We start from the raw sequence: 21,122 nt of genomic DNA, 5'->3' as shown, positions 1-21,122 counted from the left end.
GAAAGAGACATTAAATCAGATCTCCCATATTCATTCTCCTAATGCCCATCACAATCACAGTTGGGCCAGACTGAAGCTGAGAGCTGGGAACTCAATCGGTTCTTCCATTTGAGTGACAAAGACGTAACTACCTGAGCCCTCACCACTGACCCCTGCCAGGGGTAGACGAACCCAAATTCCCAGCTCCGCAGCAGCAGCAGCCCCCTGGAGCTCCGCACTCTGTGCTCTGGAGCCAGACTTGCTGTGGGTACAGTATCTGACCGCCTCTTGCCATGGACTCCATTCTAACACTGCCCAGGGGCAATAGGCCAGGATGCCTGTCACCTCCCGAGTTTAACTTTCCACCTGTAATGCTGCAGTCACAACCACTCCACAGTGGGTGGAGACTGCTGTGTGAGCACTAGAGTACATCCACACCCCCTTCCCTCCACATGGCTAGAAGGCATTTCCCAGTCTCCGGCAGGGGTGTGCACATGATATGTGAGTGGAGAAGACACCCCCTGCAGGTGGAAGGGGGACAGATCAACCACATGGAGGACAGTCGGGCTCCTAGTCAGCATAGGAAATTCTTATACTCACGCTGGCTGGTGGTGAGACATGGAGAGTTACACACACAGCTCACTAACCTACTGGGAATGGAGGAGGTGAGGAGTGTTTCAGGAGAGTACCCGGCTCAGAGTTTGTTCAATAAATCAGCATCCTCTTCATCTTCCTTGGCCTGGCTACTCATCAGGTAGGTCAGCTAGATGGGCCAGCCTCAGCCCAGCTCCTGTGAGGAGGCAGTGGGGGCACAGCCAGATTCACCAGGTCAGCGGTACCCTGGCCTTGTGTATACCTGCACTTAGGCATCCAGAGATAGCCCAGCACCCATGCTAACGCTCACAGGCAGAACAGGAAAACGATGGGCTTACCAGTGCCACACCCAGGATCTGGGGGAAGGTGTAGGAAGAGCAGCCGGCAGGCGTGAGGCGGATGGTGGCGTAGGGCGTCTGGAACCAGGCCTTTTCGCTGGCCCACACGATGTCACAGAGGGGCAGAATGGATGCTCCTAGGCCCAAGGCCGGCCCGTTGATGGCCACCACAATGGGCTTCTTGAACTGGATGAAGGCCTTCACAAAATCCCTGAGAGGAGACAAAAAACCTATTTAATAGGTGATTTCCACTTGCTGGCCCCGCCCCCTGCCCCTGGTCTTCCTGGTTCTCTCCAGGTACTGAGGGGAGCACCTTCAGTTTGTCACAGGTGTGTGGGGTCCAGGTACGAGTCACACAAGCCTGGATACACAGCAACAGGATGCGCATTTTCAAAATAAAGGGATCTTTTATTTAACTGAAAGGCGGAATTATAGAGAGAAATCTTCTATCCAATACTTATATCCAAACAGAACTGGCCCAAACACTAGGAACTGGGAGTTCCATCCAGGTCTCCCACATGAATGGTATGGGTCCAAGAACTTAGACCACCTTCCACTGCTTTGCCAGACATATTACAAAGGAGCTGGACATACAGTGGGGCTTGAATTGGTGCTTATACGTAGGATGCTGGCATTAAGGTGGTGGCTTAACCCCCTGCACCACACGGCTGGCCCCTGGCTGACAGACTGTTAGAGGGGGTGCTGATGGGGTGCCTCCATGTCCTGGGTTTCCAGCTGGGCCCTTGTTGCCCTTGTCTTGGGGGTGCTCCTAGTACCCATTCCCTCCACCCTCCAGCCATGACTTAGAGCATGAATTACGAAATGCCCTGTGTGTATCTAAGGAAGACAACCCGAGGTTCTGGGTTCCAATCCAGAGGCAGACACAGAACCAAAGGGAGGTGCACACTTCACCAGGGAGAGAGAGCTGCCTGGTATCACCTGCAGAAGGTGGCATAGGCAGCTTCATGAACTACGAATTCCTCGTTCCTGGAGCTTGTTCAGGCTTGGCTCTGTGACCAACCAAAAGGCCATGCTGCAGAGGGATTCAAAGCTTTGCAGGATGGGCTTGGGCTGGGGTAGATGACGTGTAAGACGTATTCTGAACCTAGAGGGTCCCAGGCAGAACTCACTCATCACACCAACACAGAGCTCTGTATTCAGGGAGTGCCGATTGCAACTGGGGAAGGATGCTGGGCTGCCTTCTGGGTATGTGGCTTCTGGAATCATGGCTGCGGGGTGGGGCAGCAGGTTCTCGTCCTTTTGTCCCAGGCAGGGCTGCAGTGCGCATCTCCCCCAGGAAGCGTGGCCTCGAGCGGTAACTTCTAGTTCTGTGCATTTTGGAGTTTTGTCTTTCCCCTGGCTGCTATATAAAACCTACAACATTTTAACACTCATGTAGATGTGGAGGAGGCAGGCAGGTTTTTCTCAGATGGGAGACAGGGATTACCCGTGAGCTCATGAAAAAGAAATGTGAATGCCCTTGGCCTTGGTCAGTTACCATTCGCTGCCTTTCTCATCACATGGGGCCTCTGAGTTCTAAGAAAACACCATTATCAAAAAGTATAATTACCCTAACTCATTATCTGCTTGTTTCTAAATTCTTCCCCTTTAACTCAAGGACACCTACAGGTCAGCTGGGGGCACTTGACTCCCTCCAATATCAGGACCAGTGCTCGGTAACCAGCTGGTGGATGAGAGAGCTCCCAGGAAAAGAGCGCAAACTGCAGAGGTGTGGCAGTGCTCAGCCAGCTCTTCCGCAAACCTAGTTTCCCTTCCATTTTCTTCCTCCAGTGCTGACTGGTTGCCTGTATTTCCCAGCCTCCCCTGCAGTTAGCTGTGGCCAAGTCACCAGGTGCTGGCCAACAGACAACATGCACCACTCACAAGTGCATGCAAACCGTGTGGCGTGGCAGCCTTGGAAGACCGCTGTGCAGGAGTTGGGTTCCTGTGTTACACCTGGAGGACAGCAATGTGCCAACGAGGGCATTGCAGGGCCCAAGGGACTGTGGCTGGCTCACCAGGCCCCCAGGACCTCTCACTCCATGCACTCCAGCCTAATCTTTGTTCAAGGGCATCAGGCACCCTGAACAGGGCAAAGGAAACTGGTGTGTAAAAATTCCGAGCCTCTACCCGCCTGTCGTTCACTTTATTTACTCGATATGAAAGTGGCCAAACAAAGACCCCTTCATCCTGTCTCACTTCATACAGCAGATTCTATCACAGGATTGTGTGGCTGCGGGAGCCAAACAAGCAAACAGGATATTGCATTACAGGCCCGGTGGCTCCGTTATCTGATCCTGCCAGAGACGCGTGGCTGTCCACAGAATACTGCTCAGCGCCTTCTTCCCCAGTGTCTGAGGCCATCAAACCGACTCAGCCCTCACAGCCTCTCTGCATGACTCAAACCCTCAGGGACTTCTGCCTGGCCAAGCTGCCAGGCTGCCTTGGTGTGCCACAAACAGTAAAACTTCAGAGTCTGCAAGACCTGAGTCCACTCTCAGCTCTGTCCAATCCAGCGGGCAGACCTGGGACAGGTGCCTTCTCGTGGAGCCTTCTGTTCTTGCTCTTTAGGATGGGGAAGCTAAGGACACCTCCCTGAGGGGCTGGATAGCAGTAAGCAGAGAAGCTCCATACAGGGTACCGGCACAGTCCCAGCCCACGGGAGCACTGGACACGGCTCGTATGCATGGGACATCTGTCAGGAGGCTGGCTTCTTGATGACTCGTCCTCCTACCAACCTGCCGTGAGGCCAGGATCGTCATGCTGTCAGCTCCCACTCTGCAGATGATCTAACAGAGCCAGTCCCCTCGGAACACACCCCGGAGGATCCCAGGGTGCCAGCAGGTTACGCAGAGATGGGGCAGTTCAGTGCTGCACGGGTGCCACGCTGTTGCCCAGGAGCATAGATTTCTCACCAAGCCTGGCGTCTCTGCAGGAGGCTGCACAGAACTTGCAGCATGGACAGAACTTCTTTCCATGACAGTGCCCCTGATGCTCAGTGTTGTCTCTTGAAACCCAAACAGGCTCGGGCGGCCTCCTCATGCCCCCAGCTCTCAAGTGTGGGCTCCGGCGTAGCTGACAGGTGGAGCTGGAGAAGCCTCACAAGCTCAGTGTTCACCTGTCTGAGCCTGCAGCATGCGTCCCTCCAGGTCTCCACCCATCCTCCCTCGGGGCTCTCCGCTTTCCTGACCCCTCATGTGGCCTCCTGTTCCTCTCCATGCGGCCACCTTGACTCTCTTGCATTAGAGTGAGGACCTTCTGTTCCTCTTCCAGGGCTCTTGATCCATGGTGTCAAACCCCCTGGTTCTTCCCGCAGGGCAGCACCTGGGAACCACCAGGGGATCTTGCGGCAGAAGAGGCCCAGGTGCCTTCTGGGAGAATGTGCTGAGACCTTCCTGGGTGCTGCCAAAGCTGTGGGTGCTTCTCCATGCTGCCCAGGCTAGGAACCTGTGGCCCAGGCGACATCCCCTTTCCCAACCCTGTGACCCTGCTCTGCCCGTGAAGCCCAGGGGATGGGGAAGCCCTCGGCCTCCTGCCCTGTGCTCTGGCATGCTCTCCTCTCCACCTTCAGGCAGCTGACACTGTCACCTCTAGTCACACAGGTGGGCCCTTGTTTCTTTCTGCTCCCACCCCTGCTGTGACCCAGCACCCATGTCCTGGGGCTGCCCCCACGCCAATCACCCCCACCATGCTGGACGAGACTTTCCACTCAAGACAGATCCAGAGTCACCTTTCCCTTAGCGGGCACAGAGCCTGATGGACCCCAGGGAAGACACGAAGCTACCCAGCACATGGAGCAGCCCTCAGGAAGCTAGGATGGAGAGCAGGCTGGGGCCCTGCCCAAGAGAAACACGTGGAAAGAGGCCTTTCCTTCATGGTTTTCTTCATGGCCACTGGAGCCTCTGATCTCTGCTCTGACAGTAGCCACGGGCTTGGCAGCAGAAAACAATAGTGACGCATCCTCCCCCAGTTCTGGAGACAGAGCTACTGGGCAGAGCTGGCCGCTCTCTTTGGGGGTCCTCCAGGCCTCTGCCAGCTGCAGCACTGTGACAGGCTTGCTCCCCGGCTTTGCAGCTGTCTCACTCCCCTCTGGCCTGTGGATGACCCTCACTTTCTCCGCAGTCCACACGTCCTTGTCCCTACAAAGGCACTTCTCTATGGGTTTGGTGTCTGCTGTATGCCCAGGCAACCTCAGCTGGGGATCCCAGATTTGACTGCAGCTGCCAAGATCCTTTTGGCAAAGTCAGGTCCTTTCCACGTGTTCCTGGGATTGGGATGTGGAGCCATCTCTTGGAAGGGCCACAATGCCATCCATGACATGGGGGCTACATGCTAAAGAGCTGCATGGCATGCGTGGAACAAGGGCCCGTGTCACGTGGGTTTCTCCACATTTCTGGAAAATCAGCAAAAGCCTCCATGGAAATGAAAATTTGGATCAAGGCTCTTTGCAGGTCAGGAATGGACACTTGGTTCCCTGGCAGGGGCCCCAGTGGCCCCATGGATGAGGAGTGGAGCAGCAGCGATCTGCAGCTGCTCTGGCCATGTGGGAAGAAAAGAAACTGCGCACACACAGCCCAAGAGCAGTGAAAAGCTTGATGGTCCTTCGGTTCCAGTGTCCCTGTCCCTCTGCAGCCGGGGCTCCAGTGGACGCAAGCTCACAGCCTCGGTGCTTGCAGATCTCAAAGCTACCTGCAGCTGTGTGAGATCCGCCTCCACCTGATCCTACCACACAGCAGCAACCCCAGAGGCCCCGAGAATCCCCTGACACATGGCCTGAGGCTCGGTGACTCCACAGGCAACACCCATTCCCTCTCCCATTGGAAAGGCAGATTTACAAAGAGAAGGAGAGAAAGAAATATCTTCTGTTTGCTGCTTCACTCCCCAAGTGGTCGCAATGGCTGGAGCTGAGCCGATCTAAATCCAGGAGCCACAGGTTCCTACTGAGTCTCTCACATGGGTGCAGGGTCCCGAGGCTTGGACCATCTCCACTGCTTTCCCAGGCCATAGCCAAGAAGCTGGATGGGAAGTAGAGCAGCCAGGACATGCATTGACGCTGATATGGGATCCTGGTGCATGCAAGGTGAGGATTTAGCCACTAGGCTACCACGCAGGGCCCATGAACTTTTTTTGATTCAAAGAATGAATGTGAGAGCTAACCTAGGGAGGGGAAATAGCACCCTTAATTTGGAGACAATGGGATACAATACAGATGTCCAATTAAACTTTGAATTTCAGATAATTTTTACTCTAAGGATGTCCCATGGGATACACTCAGGCGAAAAAGCAGCAATTCATTCTCATTTTGAAGTTCTGATTCAGCGGAGGCATGGCAGGGGGACCCGGGCTCACCTGATGGCTTCAGCGATACGGGTGCTTTCCTTCCGGCGGTCGTTGGACAGCCGGCCGATCAGGTAGGAATAATCCAGGCCACTACAGAACACGCTGCCCACGGCACTGAGCAGCAGCAGCTTGCTGTCATCCGTGGCGGCATTGCACAGCGCTCGCCGCACCTCCTTCATGATCTGTTGGGGGAGTGGGGGTGAGCATCAGCCCTGGAAGCCCAGCGCTGTCAGGACACAAGCCAGCTTCTGCCTGTGCACAAACATGTGTTCAAGTCAAGCAAAGAACTACTGCAAGCCAGGGTCCGGGTGCCCTCCCCAAGGCAGACGGAGCTTGTGGAAGTCACTGGCTTGGGTCTGGGAGCCCGGCTGGGCCTCTCTGCCCCTTATAAGGCACAAAATAATAATCCCACATGCAACCTCAGGGAAGTTGGCAAGCCCCTCTCCAGTTGTCTTTGTTTAATTACACTCCTGCTCTCTCTTAATCTGGTTAAGATTCCCGTGGGCTGTAGATGGCACCTAGTAAGCCGATGCTGGCATTACAGCCATGTCCGAGTTCAAAGGCCTGCTCTGAAGGAGGGAGCCCCAGGTACAAATTCTGACCTTTGGGGGCCTGGGACACGAGGGTCACACTCAATCTCCTCATCCATAAATGAAGCCTTGGTAATCCACTTTCCAGGGCTGGAGTGGAAACCAAGGATAACGCTGAGGCCACCTGCAGCCTCACTGCATCCTGCAAGGCAAGGCATGTTCTGGATAAGGGCATCCACTCCCCGTCTTCAGGCCACCAAGGCTGACTTCTGCTTGGATGGACTGTCTCCCACCTGTCATCAGGGCAAGAGACACGCTCCTGCATACAGACCTTGGCTACCTGAATGGAATGGCTCTGTGACCTTATCCTGGCTGAGTGGACAGGATGGAAAAGACGAGGTTGTTGCACATAAGCAGTAAGACCAGGAGCACTGTCTCAGGGTAGGCCTGGCATCCTGCTAGGAGGCAGGTTAGTGGGAGCTACAGCTTCCCAACTGGGGCACATAGCATCCGGAGCACAGACCCTCTTCCACCTGGTATGGATACCACTATCAGAACAAAATGCTCCAATGACTGTTCATCTCACGGGAAAGTGAGATGGCAAGCCTGCCTTGTATGTTGATTTGTAGCTCCAAGTTATCATATACCCAAAGGGAGGAGTCCTGGAAATTAGACATATGCTAAGAGATATCCTTGTAGAAGGATATCTACATGATAAAAAAGAATATGAGAATATTCTAGAAAGGGACCATGACCCAGGCGGACTGAGAATGATACAGGATCCCTGTGAAGATGGATGAAATACAAAGCAGCACACGCAACAAATGAGAGGATTATGTAATAACCTTGTGTCACAGCATGACCTAGCAACGATGTGTGTGACCATCAGTGAGAGGAAAGGAAGCATAAAGAACAGGAGAATGTGTGGGGCAGAAGGGAGAACTAGATGGAGGAATGAAAAAAAAAACCTCAAAACAAGAAATTAAGTCCCAGGCCCCTGCTAAGAAGAACATCAGAGTAGATGGAGCTGGGGGGAGAATAAGTTGACGGATCTGAAGCGATTGCTCTGGATCTAGAACACAGAAATCCGAGATGGAAAACGTGAACAGGAGGCAAAGGGGCACAAGGGTAGGACATGGAGATTTAAAACAGGGGCTGTGGCAGCTGAATCAGGAAACAGGGGGAAGAGAACAAAGAGGCAAAATGGATGCGTGCTATGGTCAATCACCACAAACTCCATAACTGACAACAACGCATATGTGTTCTTAACAGTTCTGAGGTCACAAGCTTGATGCATGCTTCACTGGGCCAAAAGCAAGGTGCCAGCAGGGCTATGTCCCTGGAGTCCAAAGATACAATCCATTTTCTTGCCTCAACAGTTTGTGAAAGCCATCCACCTGCCTCAGTTACCTTCTACCGCAGTAGTAGCTGGCTGAGTCTTCCTCACTTTGCACGCTCTTGACACCAACAATGCTGCCTCCCCCTTACGCACTACTGCTGGCCTCCTGTGACTACATGTCTCTTCCAGATAACCCATCACACTCTTAATCTCAGGGTCACTCATTAAACAGCCTTAATCCCAGTTCCTCCCGCAACCTACCCTACCCATGGGGTCTGCGCATCAGGATGTGAACATCTTTGTGGGGGGAGCTATGCTCTGTGCATCACAGACTCAAATCCCCAAATTCAAGAACTACCAGGGGTGGCTGCTATAGTGCCTTAGAATGCCTGCATTTTGTGTTGGAGTTCCTAGTACCAAATTCTGCCTCTGCTTCAGATCCAGCTTGCAGCCAGTGCATCTGAGAAGCAACAAATCAATTGTCTAAGTGACTGGCTTCTTGATACTCACATGGGAGACCCAGATGGACCTGCTGGCTCCTCGCTTCACACTGACCCAAACCACTGGGGAAGTAAGCTAGTGGATCAAAGATGTCTCCCTGTCTCTGCCTTTCAAACACACAAACAAATCTTTAAAGATGAAAAGATAAAAACTGACCACAACAATCAAAACGCTGGCATTGCCTAATGTGAGGGGACAGTATCACAGGTCATGACTGGAGGAACAGCTGGAGGCAGACAGTACGGGGGAGAGGGGTATGGTTCAGGGGCAGCCTAGAGGCAACGGCTCCAATGAGAGTTTGCCATGGATTCATAGTTTCAGGATGACCTCTACAATGCCCAAACTACAACCATGGGGGGAATAAGGAAAGCCCACTTGTTCCATCTAACAGGTCAAGGCAGGAGAAGAACCAGTGCGGAACGCATTTGGGAATGGAGAGCAAGGCACAGCACCTGCACAGATGGTGTCATCTTCAATGGACTCCGTAACAATACCAGAAGCACCAGGGCAGATGCTGTGGGAGTACTGTTTCTTAGGTTCCACTTTTAAAAGAACTCCCGTTTATTTAAAGATCTATTCTTTTTCAAAATTATTGTTAGAAAGTCAGATTTACAGAGAAAAGGAAATACAGAAAGATCTTCCATACGCTGGTTTACTCTCCAAGTGGCCACAATGGCCGGAGCTGAGCTGAGCCAAAGTCAGGAACTTCTTCTGGGTCTCCCACATGGGTGCAGGGTTCCAAGGCCTGGGCCATCCTTTACTGCTTTTCTAAGCCACAGGCAGGGAGCTGGATGGGAAGCGGAGCACCCGGGATACTAACCAGTGCCCATATGGGATCCTGGAACATGCAAGGCGAGGACTTCAGCCACTAGGCTACCATGACAAGCCCAGAACTCCCATTCACTAATAAGCACATAGAAATACTAGGTGTCTTATCAGTTCACTGCCTAATATTTTATTTGACACAATTCCTGTGAAGTGCAGGATGGAATTTGCAACCCTGTAGGTGAAGCCACAAGGACTCTGCGCAGGAAGAGCCAGGATTCCGCTCCCCATTCTGCTGCAACAGCCCCTACTTGCAGAGGTTTGAGTAGCAAAAGGAGGGCCAGGCGTCGCTCCGCAGTGAGACTCTCCACGCTCACCCCACAGCAGCAGCCGCGAGCCACACAGGTTGGTTATTGGCGTCACAAAAGTGAGCAAGCTGTGATCCCTCAGCTCCTTTAATCCACCTGCCTCCAGATATAGACACACGCTCCTCCATATGTGAACTCCATGTCTCTGAGAGACAAATCAAAGAAAATCCCGTGATAAAGCTGTGAGCCTCAATTCTCTGAGGCCAACTGACTTGTGCCGGAGTAAAAACCAGACCAGACAAGGCAGCCACTTCCTACGCCAATAAAATCTCAAGTACACTGGTGTTTTATTGATACAATCAAGTACAAACTGCACTTTTTTTTCTTGGGCAGCAGGGGAGAATCTGTATCTAGTCCATCAGCTTTCCTGAGCCTGCTGCTGCTGCTGAGAACTCAATATGGACCTGCACATTTAAGTTCTGCTCTCTTTCAGGCCCCCAAATCCTGTGACGGTGGTGGTTTCTGTGCGGCACAATATGCTAAAATCTAGGTACAATATTTAGCCATCTTAACAAAATACATCACCCACCTGTACTTCTCAATGGTTACCTACTGGTCTATAATAACTCAGTCCCCTGGGTGGCTTCCAGGGCATGAACCTTTAACAAATGGCTGCAGATTACCCTGCATTTTCAAGTCTTAACCACATCCCTTAAGCCTATCTCCCTGTTATGGGCTTTCTGGCTGCCACGTGCCGTTTGCACCTGCTGGAGACAGCACACTCTCCTGCATGACTCCCAGATTCAGATCTGCCCGGGACTGGGACCAGTAGCCACATTTGCTAGGACCAAGGGTCCACAGCTGCTGGCCAGGGCCCTCCTCTGCACGTGGTCAGAGTTTGCTGAGATCCAGGCACTAGGCCAAGCTTGAGCACATCACTGCCTGTTCTCTTGACACTTTGGAGCGATGCTTCTGAACAGTGCCCCTGCAGAGCTCACTCATCAATTTTTTGATATTCCCTTCTATAAAACACCGAAAACTGCTCCTTCCCTATCTGTCATGTTTACATTAATTCATTAAGTTTTGGTCCTTTACTGCTTTTCTATCCTGTCCCAGGAGGGTTTAGTAAGAGGGAATGATCAGTAAGTTGCTCACATCTGTATCATCAACAATTTCGCCACGGCTCCCCCAGGATCCTGTGTTTTGATGAAGTTGTCTGCTTAATCACAGCAAGTACTGGTGGTTTCTTAAGAAGTTAACACCTTAGAAGTAATGTGAAAAAGATTTGTGTGTCATAGGCAACTGTGAAGAAAGTAAAAGGACAACCTACTTTTTTTAAATAGGGATCTACTGTCAGAATATATAAAGAATGCTTAAAACTCAACAATAAAAAGAGAAATCACCCAATCCAAAACAAGTCAAGGATTTATAGAGGCATTTGTCCAAAGAACTAAGACAAATATTCACATGGACATGACAAGAGGTTCAGTGACCCGAGTCACAAGGGAGGGAGGGAAGGAAGACAGGGTGAGTTGTGTCATTATGCTCTTAAAGCTGTGTACATGAAGCACATGAAATGTGTTTCCTTTATAGAAATAAAACTGGTTTAAGAGAGCATCAGGCTATGTCCTCCCACTCTCACTCTTAGGATCACCATCAAGAAGACAGGACAGAAGAAGGGCAGGTGGGCTGCATGGAACCGCAGCCTGACGATGCTGACGATGGGAACGGAAAATGAAGCATCTACTGTGGAAACAACACAGCTATTCCTCAAAAGCCAAAAACATAGCGACCAAGTGACCCAGCAATGGCAAAAACTGAAACAGGTGCCAGAAAACTCTACTAGGATTAGGAATATTTCCAAGAACACAGAGAACACATAATCAAATTAAAACTTAGATATGTGCTTCTATAATCATCACAGTCGTAACAGACAAAATCAGATTACCCAGATGTCCATCAACTTGAGATGCTGATCGACAGTTTTCAGCCATAGAAAGGAATGAAGAACTGACACCTGCTACAAAAAAAAAAAAAATGGGTGAAGTGGGAAAACAGCCTCAGGGAAGGGGGCAAGGTGAGGAAAGGCCACACAGTGCTCGATTCCACGGCTAGGGACGGTGCAAAAGCAGAAAAGCTGAGGATTCAAAAAGTCAACGTGTGGCTGCCAAGGTCAGGGAGAAGGAGAATGACTGAACGCTGAAGGGTTCCTCCCTGAGGAAACACACCATTCCAGAAACCAGTCAGTGGCAATGGTTGTATGAACAAAAACCAACAATCTATACATTTTATCAGGGTGAAGCTAGTGGTGTGGAAATCTGAAGAAAGGATATATGAAGATACTTCAAAGAATTCATAGGAAAAAACGTACTTCAGAGACAATTTTGGTACCAAAAGGCTGGAATACAGGCATAGCTTTCCTACAGTGTGCCTTTTCCAAGAACTTTCTAAAGGCTCCTCAGGTAAGCGAACCGAGTGTGCATTTTCCAAGAACTTTCTAAAGGCTCCTCAGGTAAGCGAACCGAGTGTGTACCATTTCGTCGATAGCAAAGAAACATGACAGGCTGATGCCAGTGAGGTGTGGCCACACAAGGCGCACAAGGACAGGATGCTCTAACTCCTGGGCTTCCCACCAGCTTCAAGACTGGGTATCTCTGTAGCCTGCAGTCTAACTCTCAGCCTGGTCACCAAGATCGAATGGGCCAATGTGTGCTAACTGGTCAGCAAGCTGTGTGCCAGCAGCTCCCTGGCAGGACAAGAGGGAAAGCTGAGATCCCCTGCTCAGCTTCAGGGACGCCTGGCTCCCCACAGAACTCTTCACCCAGCACCCCTTTACCTCGGGTGTCAGCGCGTTGTTGTCTGAGGTCTGGCTGGACAGCAGGATGTGCGTGAACCCCTCTTCCTTCCGCACAACGATGTCTCGAAACCGACAGTTGCTTTCATTCTGGCGGACGCTGTACCTGAGCCTCTTGTCGAAGACGTAGTCCTTCTCTGAGTCCATCTTCCGCTTCACAGGGCTGTGCAGGTTCAACGCCCCGTTGGTCAGACCCGAGCCTTCCAAAATCAGACAGACAACGTCAGAAACTGGCCTGGGGCCATGATCAGGGAAGAATGTGGTCAGAGAACATTGAGGTTTTGTTTGGCAAAGCCATGATGTTGCTGGCACCCTCCTTGTGCATTCCCCAGGACTCCATGGGCGGTCAGGAAGGGATCCCACCAGTCCTGACTCTTCTGTCCCATGCATGAGCCTGAGAAACTCTGGCTTCTGCTTGGATTCCTTATCAAGGGGACCACTGCACACTTGGGAGGCAGCCCTGGCCACTGGGGGATGCCTCTCGGTGGCAGGGACAGCACCAAGAGCACTACATGGCCTGTCCAGCAACAGCAGTTCAAGACATCCTCACCTTCCACGTGAGAACCAGGGAAGGGGTCTGGTGCCCATAGTTCCGAGGGGGCTGCTCTGAGATGAGGGCAGCGAACACAATGCAGGCAGGGGCCTCCCCTCTCCACTCAGCCACAGTGGCTGTAGCTGATTTTTCTGTTTCATATTTAGCATCCTCAAGTGGACAGAGCAGCCTGGTTGTAAAAGCACACTAATAACAACATGACCCCAGGGCTTCTGACATCTCCAAGAACCTCCAGCTTCCGGCCTGCCAACATCAGGCACTCTGAAGGCAGAGCACATTCAAGCTGCCATCCTCCAATGGGAGCTCCGTCGGGGCTCAGTCTGAAGCTCTGAACTGAGTTTGGCAAGAGGCTTAACTGGCTAGTTTGAAAGCCCTTGGAGCCAAGAAATAAATGAACACAATGCAAACCACCAATATCAGAAATGAAAGAGGGGTCTTCGTGGTTGATCCTAGGAAGATGAAAAGGAGAATGACGAAATACTATGAACTGTCCAACTTAGATGAAAGGGTCGCTTCCTTGAAAGAGGAAACCTTTGAAAAGTACACACAAGACCTGCATCATCTGAATAGGTCTCTCTGTATTACAGCAACAGAACTGATGACTAAACATCATCTCCTTAAAAAAGTCACACGCGAGCCCCAAAGGAGTCACATCAAATGTTTATGGAAGCAAGGAAGGCCACTTCTCCGGGAGAGAATCGGAAGAACAGGCATGCCCAATCTCACGAGGAGTCAGTGGTAATCACCTTGCCCACAGGCAGGCACGCCCTGCAATCATATCAGTGAACGCAGCAAAAGCCTCTGGCAAAACCCAGCAGAGGGGAGTGCCCACGACCCAATCGACACTGCCAGCCAGCATGACACTGCTTGGTGAGACACCGAATGCCAGTGGGCGCATAACAGCAAGAAGTAAAAGGTCCCAGGGCCTGCAACGGGGGACAGAAAATGATTCTCACTTCGAGACGTCAACATCATCTCTGTGACAAGAACAAGGAGCCCAAACAAAGAAATGCCACTTGTGGAACTAATAAGCAAATACAGCAAGACTCAAATACACAAGATTAACAAACAAACAAACAAACAAACAAAAAACAGCCAGTGGCTTCCCACATGCTAACAATGAATGACTGAAATTTTACTTTTGTTAGATAACACTATCTACAGTAGCACCCTAAATAGAACATGCTCGGGGATATAAGTAAATAAGCCAGCACAGAATCTACATGTGGAAAACTACAAAGCTGTGAATGCGGGAAGTAAGGGTAGATCTAACTAAAGGAAAAAGCAATCTGTGTTGATGAATTGAAAGGCTCAGCATCTTTGTTACTTTTTAAAAAAAGATTTAATTATTTATATTGAAAAGACAGATATACAGAGAGAAGGAAATAGAGAAAGATCTTCTGTCTGTTGGTTCATTCTGTCTGTTGGCTTCAATGGCCAGAGCTGAGCTGATCCAAAGCCAGAAGCCAGGAGCTTCGTCTGGGTCTCCCACATGGGTACAGGGTCCCAATCCTTTCAGCCATCCTACACTGCCTTCTAGAACCATAAGCAGGAAGTCAGACAGAAGTGAGGCAGCCAGGACATGAACTTGTGTCCATACGGGATCCTGGTGCATACAAGGAGAGGGTTTAGCCACTAGGTTATGTGCTGGGTCCCCATTTTTTGCTTTTCATTTGAGACGTAGAGAGAGCTCTCTCCACCCACTAGTTCTTCCTCCAAATGTCTGCATTAGCTGGGGCTGGGCTGGGTTCACAGCCAGAGTCAGGAATGCAAGCCAGGTTCCTGGGTGGGTGGCAGGAGTCTAACTACTTAAGCCATTACCACTGCTCACCTAAGCCTGAAATGCAGGAAGCTAAGCCAGGAACTGGAGCTAGGGAATGACCAAGGTACTCAACAGGGGACAAGGAAATCTTAGCTGGAGTCACAGCAAACTTGTGTTCAATACAGGTACAAATGACTGTGTACAGAAGAGTCTACGTACACAGTGTGCCTATGTCAGCTAGCATTAATGCACACTGCATGCACACACCGTGGAGTACTGATACTAAAGTGTCCACGCACACATCAGTACTGACACGCAAGTGTACACACATAGGTCCAGGTCAGTGTCCGCGTCCCAACTTCTCTGTAAATGTAAAACCCTTCAAAATGTGAGGGTCTTTTCCAAAACAAAAATATACATTAAATATTCTAAATTTCAATTTCATTAAAAAGAGATACTTCAGAGGCGACAGCCACACAAGCCAATCTGAGAACTCCAACCAGTGGCTCTTGCGGTTGGGAATGCATGGGAATCCTAGGAAGACTGCTCCAAATGAGCATATGAGCTCTGCCCCACACTGCTGCCACTGCTCCAGGAACTAGAATTGGACAACCTAGACAACTGGGTACTCCCCCATCACCAGGTGCCACTCCGAAGTGGGGGTGTGAGCAGCTGTTCTAAGAACACCGTTTCCCATAAGAAAACTGGGGCTGCATCCTGAGTTTACTTCCTGATGCAGGCCTGGAAATGTCGGTGTCAGCCTTTCAGCCAGGAGTTGTGGGGGGGAGGGAGGTTGGCTGCCTCATGCAGGGTTCAGCCTCATCTCAGAGATGACCTTGCCGAACTGGGGGTGACATCACCAAAGTGATGTGGCCAGGCAGGCTGCCCAGAAACACAAGGAGTGCTTACTACATGCTAAGCATAATGCCAGGCGAGATGGGAACGAAGTCAGCCCCTCAGTCACGAGTCTTAGATTCTCAAGCACCAAAGACTGCTGTGGGGAACTCCTCTGCATGCCAGGTACCCTCAGAAGCTGCACAGTGCCCCCAGCATCGCTGGGCAGAGAGGACGTGCCTGGGATATCGCAGGGCTTCTGCTTGTCTGTACTTTCCTGTTACCCAAAGCAGTCCGGCTGTCAGGTATGAGGCTGCCACAGCTCCTGACACTGAGTAAAAGAATCCAGGGGCGGTCAGCAGAGTGAGCTGTTGCTTCGGGTGCAGAGGCCTGGCCAGTGCAGCCAGGCTTCCCCAAGGGAACAGGCCAGTTCCTGCGGCAGCCGCAGCAAACCTATCCACCTGAGCTGGGATGAGCTGGGGCAGGACCGTTATCACATAAATGAGGCTGTCCAGTGTCGGGGTTGCCACTGGTGGCCACGGGCTCTCAGTAGCTAAGAAGCCCGACACACAGGGCTTGGGCACGTCTGTGCTTTCCCAGGCATGGCTAACCCATCCCCCATCCTGTCAGGGTGCTCACACAGTGATGTGGAGGCAGAGATCCAAGGGCTGCTTTCCTGAACAGTTCCACAGTTGGCTCTGAGTGACTTGGGAATCCTACTGTATGTGTCTCCATCACACATCCTTTCCACAGTCAAGGAAAGGTGAACTACCTGCTGCAAGAATTTTCAATGGGAGAGTCAGAGCTGAGGCAGCTGTCTCACACCTGACTCATTCATTCACAAATTCACTCGCTATCCAATTAGCAGCTTGCAGGGACCACCATTTCAGTTGATGGGGATCCTCCCACAGAGACATAGGGACCCCTGGTTGCATGCAGCTCACTTTGGGGAGGACAGAGAAATAGTTAGGAAGGTCAGGAAGCGACAGGGAGATGTGGTAGAGACTGATGTGGGAGGTGGGCTCTTTGAGAACTCTGAGCCCACGGTACATCCCTTGGAGCAGAGCATAAGACAGCCCCAAAGATGTCAAGGTCAAGGGCCCAGGGCCCACCAGCCCAGTGAATCATAAAGCCACCCAGGGCAGCGGGCCTGCTGCTTGTGTCAGGATGCTGCTTTGGCATTGCTGATGGTGACCTCTGGGCCAACAAAGCCTAAGAGCCTTGGCCAGTCCTGGACTCAGCCCAGGCTCAGCCGCTGGCAGCTGGACAGCTTCCCGGGGACACAGAGGCAGTCAGGTCAGGGCCCTCAGTCTCCCTGTGGAGTGGAGTGGGAATAGTGTGTCTGGGAGACAGCCACCAGCCAGCAGGGAAGGGAAGGTGGCATGGGAAACATAATGTACCAGCTACATGGGAGCAGGGAGCCTTGTGGCCAGACAGCAGGGGAATCTGGAACTCACGAGCTGGGGGACGCTGGGGCACCACGCAAACTCCTGCGTGTGAATCTCCCTGCTCCTCGAGTGCCAGGGTTAGCCCCTCTTTCCACATCAGCCGAGTGCCTGGCAATCTCTAAGCACTTGGCCAGTGTTAGCTGAAGGACACTCAGAGTAGCGGGGGGTGGGTCATCACAGCCACTGCCTTTCCTACTTCAAAACCTCATCCATGCCCAGGCCAAAGACATGCATTCTGGGTATAGAAGGCATTGGCTGCCCTGCTGAGCCCAAGGACGGGGCCACTGCCCTTGTCTTCCGCTCACCTACCCTGTTCACCCACCCTGCGCCCCAGTGCACCATGTGAACAATTCTGGGACACAGGAAAATACATATCACGCTAGTATCCTTTCTCGTGTTCCCTCCAAACCTCTCCATCTTCCTTCCTTTAAAGTAATATTTTCCATTAACAAGGGTCCACAAACTCATGTTCCAGCATAGAGGAGTGTGCCAAAGATACAGACAGGGAAAAAACAAAAGGAGAAATCCAATAAGATGAAGCTGGGCTCATAAACAAGATAAGCATCTCAGTGTGAGAGGCAGAACACTGACATAGCAGTGAGCGGGGCTGGAGGCAGGCGGGAGGCAGGAGGCAGGAGAGGACTTCCCTGCAGGCTGGGAGAAGGACCCGTGCCAAGGCTGTTGGTGGGGGAATGGAGCAAGCCCCACCTTATGGTAGCAAAGCAACATGCCACAAGCAGGTGCTGCCCACAGGGCCAGCTGGGGTGGGGAGGAGTGTGGCACAGTGGGTTAAGCCACCACTTTTGATGATGTCAACATCGCATATCAGAGTTTTGTTTTCAGCCCTGGCTGCTCTACTTCCTCTGGAGCTTCCTGCTAATATGCCTGGGAAAGCAGTAGACAGTGACGGCCAAGTTCTTGGATCCCTGATACCTATGTGGGAAGCCAGATGGAATTCCTGCCTCCTGGATTCAGCAGCCCTGGCAGCTAGTTGGAGAGTGAACCAGTGGATGGAAAATTGACTTTCCCTCCTCCCTCCCCACCCTGCTCTCACTCTGATCTTCAAATACATAAATAAATCTTGCTTTTAAAGACATGCTGTCCACACTAAAAGCTTCACTGAGTCCACTGGGACAGGTGAAGGCAAATGCACAGCCACTAAAGGGACAAGAAAAGAGGCAAAGAAAAACTCCCTTTGGCCTCAAAATGAGTCTGCACGCAAAAACTGTAACACCAAGACATCTTGTGAACAGAGAGCTGGCCAACTAAAGAAAACCTGAATGACTAAAAATACAATAAAATGGGTATCATGAGGCAAACCCACAAAGACTTTTAAAGCTGGAATGTGTCAAATGCTCCAAGTGCTAGATGTAAGGAAAACACTTAAAATAAGTAAGACATGTCCAAAGAAGAACAGACAGAAAGGAAATGAGTGGGTAGAACAAAGATTAAATTAAAAAGCAAATGACAAATAGGGAACTGCATTTGTGTATCACAGATAAAGGGTTAGTATCCCCAAATTATATTTAAAAATGACACTTTAAAGATTAAAAATCTTCCAGGACAAAAGGGACAAATGCCATGAACAGACAATCCATAACATTACGTGAAAATGGACCCTTAAAGACAAAAAAACAATTTCAATTTCACTCCAAAGAATAATGCAAATTAAAGCCCATAATAAAAGAAACAAAAAATTAGAACTACCCTGAAAATATCACTTCTTACCCATCAGCTTGGCAAAAATTCAAACTCTTAACAACATACTCGGCTAGAGAGAATGTGGGGATCCAGGCACGCTGTGCTTGTGGGTGGGATGCAAAAAGGTACATCTTCTAGGGAAGGGAATTTGGCAATATCTGACAAAACTGTTTATGCATTTACTCTCATCCTAGCAATCCCACTTCTACAAAGCTGATATGAAAATATACCTCCACAGATCCAACAACATGTGCACATGGCGATTCTTTATGGCAATGTGCATGACTGCAAAACACAAAAACCACTTAAATACCCATGCATAGTTAAGTGTGACTGACTACAGTGTGTTTGAACAGTGGAGAACTATGCATCTGTGACAAAGGTGGAGGACCACCAAGGTGCAACAGGGGGCAGGTACCAAAACGTAATTCCAAGTGATCACAGCACAGACACAAAAGGAGTTTGCCTGCAGTATAAGAAGGACAGGACATTCAGATGAACGGATAAATCTGCTCATTTTCCAAAAGGAAATATGGGATGAACCCAGAAACATTGACACTGCCTGTCCATAAGCAGGCGGCAGGTGCAACAGAGCAGAAGGACTGGAGAAGGAGTGACGCCTCTCTGGTGTATCTTTCTGCTTTCATTTTTGGAAGCTCTTGAAAGCATGCGAAACCATAAAATCAGCAACAACGCGAACAGAGAAAGACATAAACATAATTCTATTCTAAATGAATAACAAAAACAGCACTGAAGGGGAAGGGGAGAAGATCTGATAAAGATAACTTTTGGAGACGATGCTATTATGACTCTATGCTCTTTAATAGAAATTAAATTCTTTTTAATGGGTTCATTTTCAGAGTGGTAATAGTGGAGTGATTCTAAGACCACTTCACGAGCAGCACAGGGTTCAGAAAATGAGTAAATAAGTGATGTTGCGGAGAAGCATGGCTTCTTCCTTACGTGGAAGAAGGGACACAACAGATGTTTTTGAGAAAGGAGAGAAAGGACCTATTTTTGAGGCTAGAATGAAACTGGGATTACTAGCACAGTTCAGGATTTTTTAAACTATAAACACTTCCTAGGCTTGCCAGCTAAAATGGCTTACAAAACAAAGTCCTGGTAGCAACAAGTGCATTCACAGTGCCTAGGCTGGTTTCTACAGCAAAAACAACACGAAAAAACCCACTAACATGAAGTAAGGACAGTAGGGAAATAGCAGCTTGCAGGGCTGGGCCAGGCAAGAAAAAGGCTGAGCTAGAAAATCCTCTGCTTGGAAGCGAGGGAACACCTGCAATGCCCAGGGCCACAGCAGGCATCTCGCGAGGCCTTCAGTTCTTGTCTCTTTGTGGTCTGTTCTAACTTGAGCGGGATCCCCAGTCTTCCACTGATGTTGGCCACACTGCCATCAGCTATGGCTTGTCTGGTGTTTATTCGAGATTAGATTTGCAGGATTCGCAACTTGAAATACTTGATATCATATTGCTCCTTAACTTCCTTTCTGCCATCCTCCTTCCCTGTCCCCACCCATCCATGCACCCTTCTCTCCCTCCCTCCCTCCATGTATCCATAATCACTGTTTATTACTGGCAAAGACGCAAAGTTTCTTATTTTCCTGCCCTTACTTACTTTCAAGTTCAGCTTATCACTGATTTGCCCACGGGAACCCTTGTGTATGTTATGCGTATGTCTGATTATACATGCACATCTGCACATACATGTACACCTTCATGCACAAAGAGAGAAAACACACAAAAAAAATTGAACACCAAAGAATTTTATAAAGTCTTCGCAGCGTTGTCTCGGTCTAAAATCATCTCACAATAAAAATTCAGGTAACACAAATGGATACCAACTTAATAAAATAACAAACAATTTTAAACTTTATCCCTACACTAGGGATAGCTAAGGAAAAAAAAAAGCTCCAACAGCTAATTGCTAAATATTTTGTATTTGGTTTGACAGGGCACTTGGAGTAACAAGCAACAGAAATAGAAAAATAACTGCAAAACTGCAGGATACCATGAGTAAAGAGAAGTCTGCAAGATACACAGGGCAAAATCACATTACCAAGATGGAAGGACACGCCAGCAACAGCGACTGCAGAGGCTCGGACAGCCCCGTGCCACTGTCCTCCAAACTCCGAGAGAAAGCAGCTGCCAGCTAACAACAGCACGCCGAGGCCCAAGCAAGTGGGCATCTTGAGACACGCTCACATTGGAAGAGTTTATCAGCCACAAATTCTATCAAAATATTAGCAGAAACTTCCACAAAGT

At 50.1% G+C, this 21,122-nt stretch overlaps 1 protein-coding gene across 1 annotated transcript in view; it reads right to left on the bottom strand.

Annotated features, from left to right (window-relative positions):
* Positions 1-21,122, bottom strand: part of CDYL2 (chromodomain Y like 2) — a 118,718-nt gene that overhangs the window by 5,534 nt on the left and 92,062 nt on the right. The window contains exons 3-5 of the mRNA XM_058674173.1: positions 12,531-12,748; positions 6,261-6,433; positions 912-1,122 (exon numbers count right to left, since the gene is read on the bottom strand). Of these exons, the coding sequence (XP_058530156.1) occupies positions 912-1,122; positions 6,261-6,433; positions 12,531-12,748 (602 nt within the window). The remainder of the gene's footprint in view (positions 1-911; positions 1,123-6,260; positions 6,434-12,530; positions 12,749-21,122) is intronic.

Source organism: Ochotona princeps, chromosome 16, assembly GCF_030435755.1.
Source record: "Ochotona princeps isolate mOchPri1 chromosome 16, mOchPri1.hap1, whole genome shotgun sequence".
NCBI classification, from domain to species: domain Eukaryota; kingdom Metazoa; phylum Chordata; class Mammalia; order Lagomorpha; family Ochotonidae; genus Ochotona; species Ochotona princeps.
The sequence above is the reverse complement of the archived record's forward strand: the minus strand, read 5'-3'. Positions and strand labels throughout refer to the sequence as shown.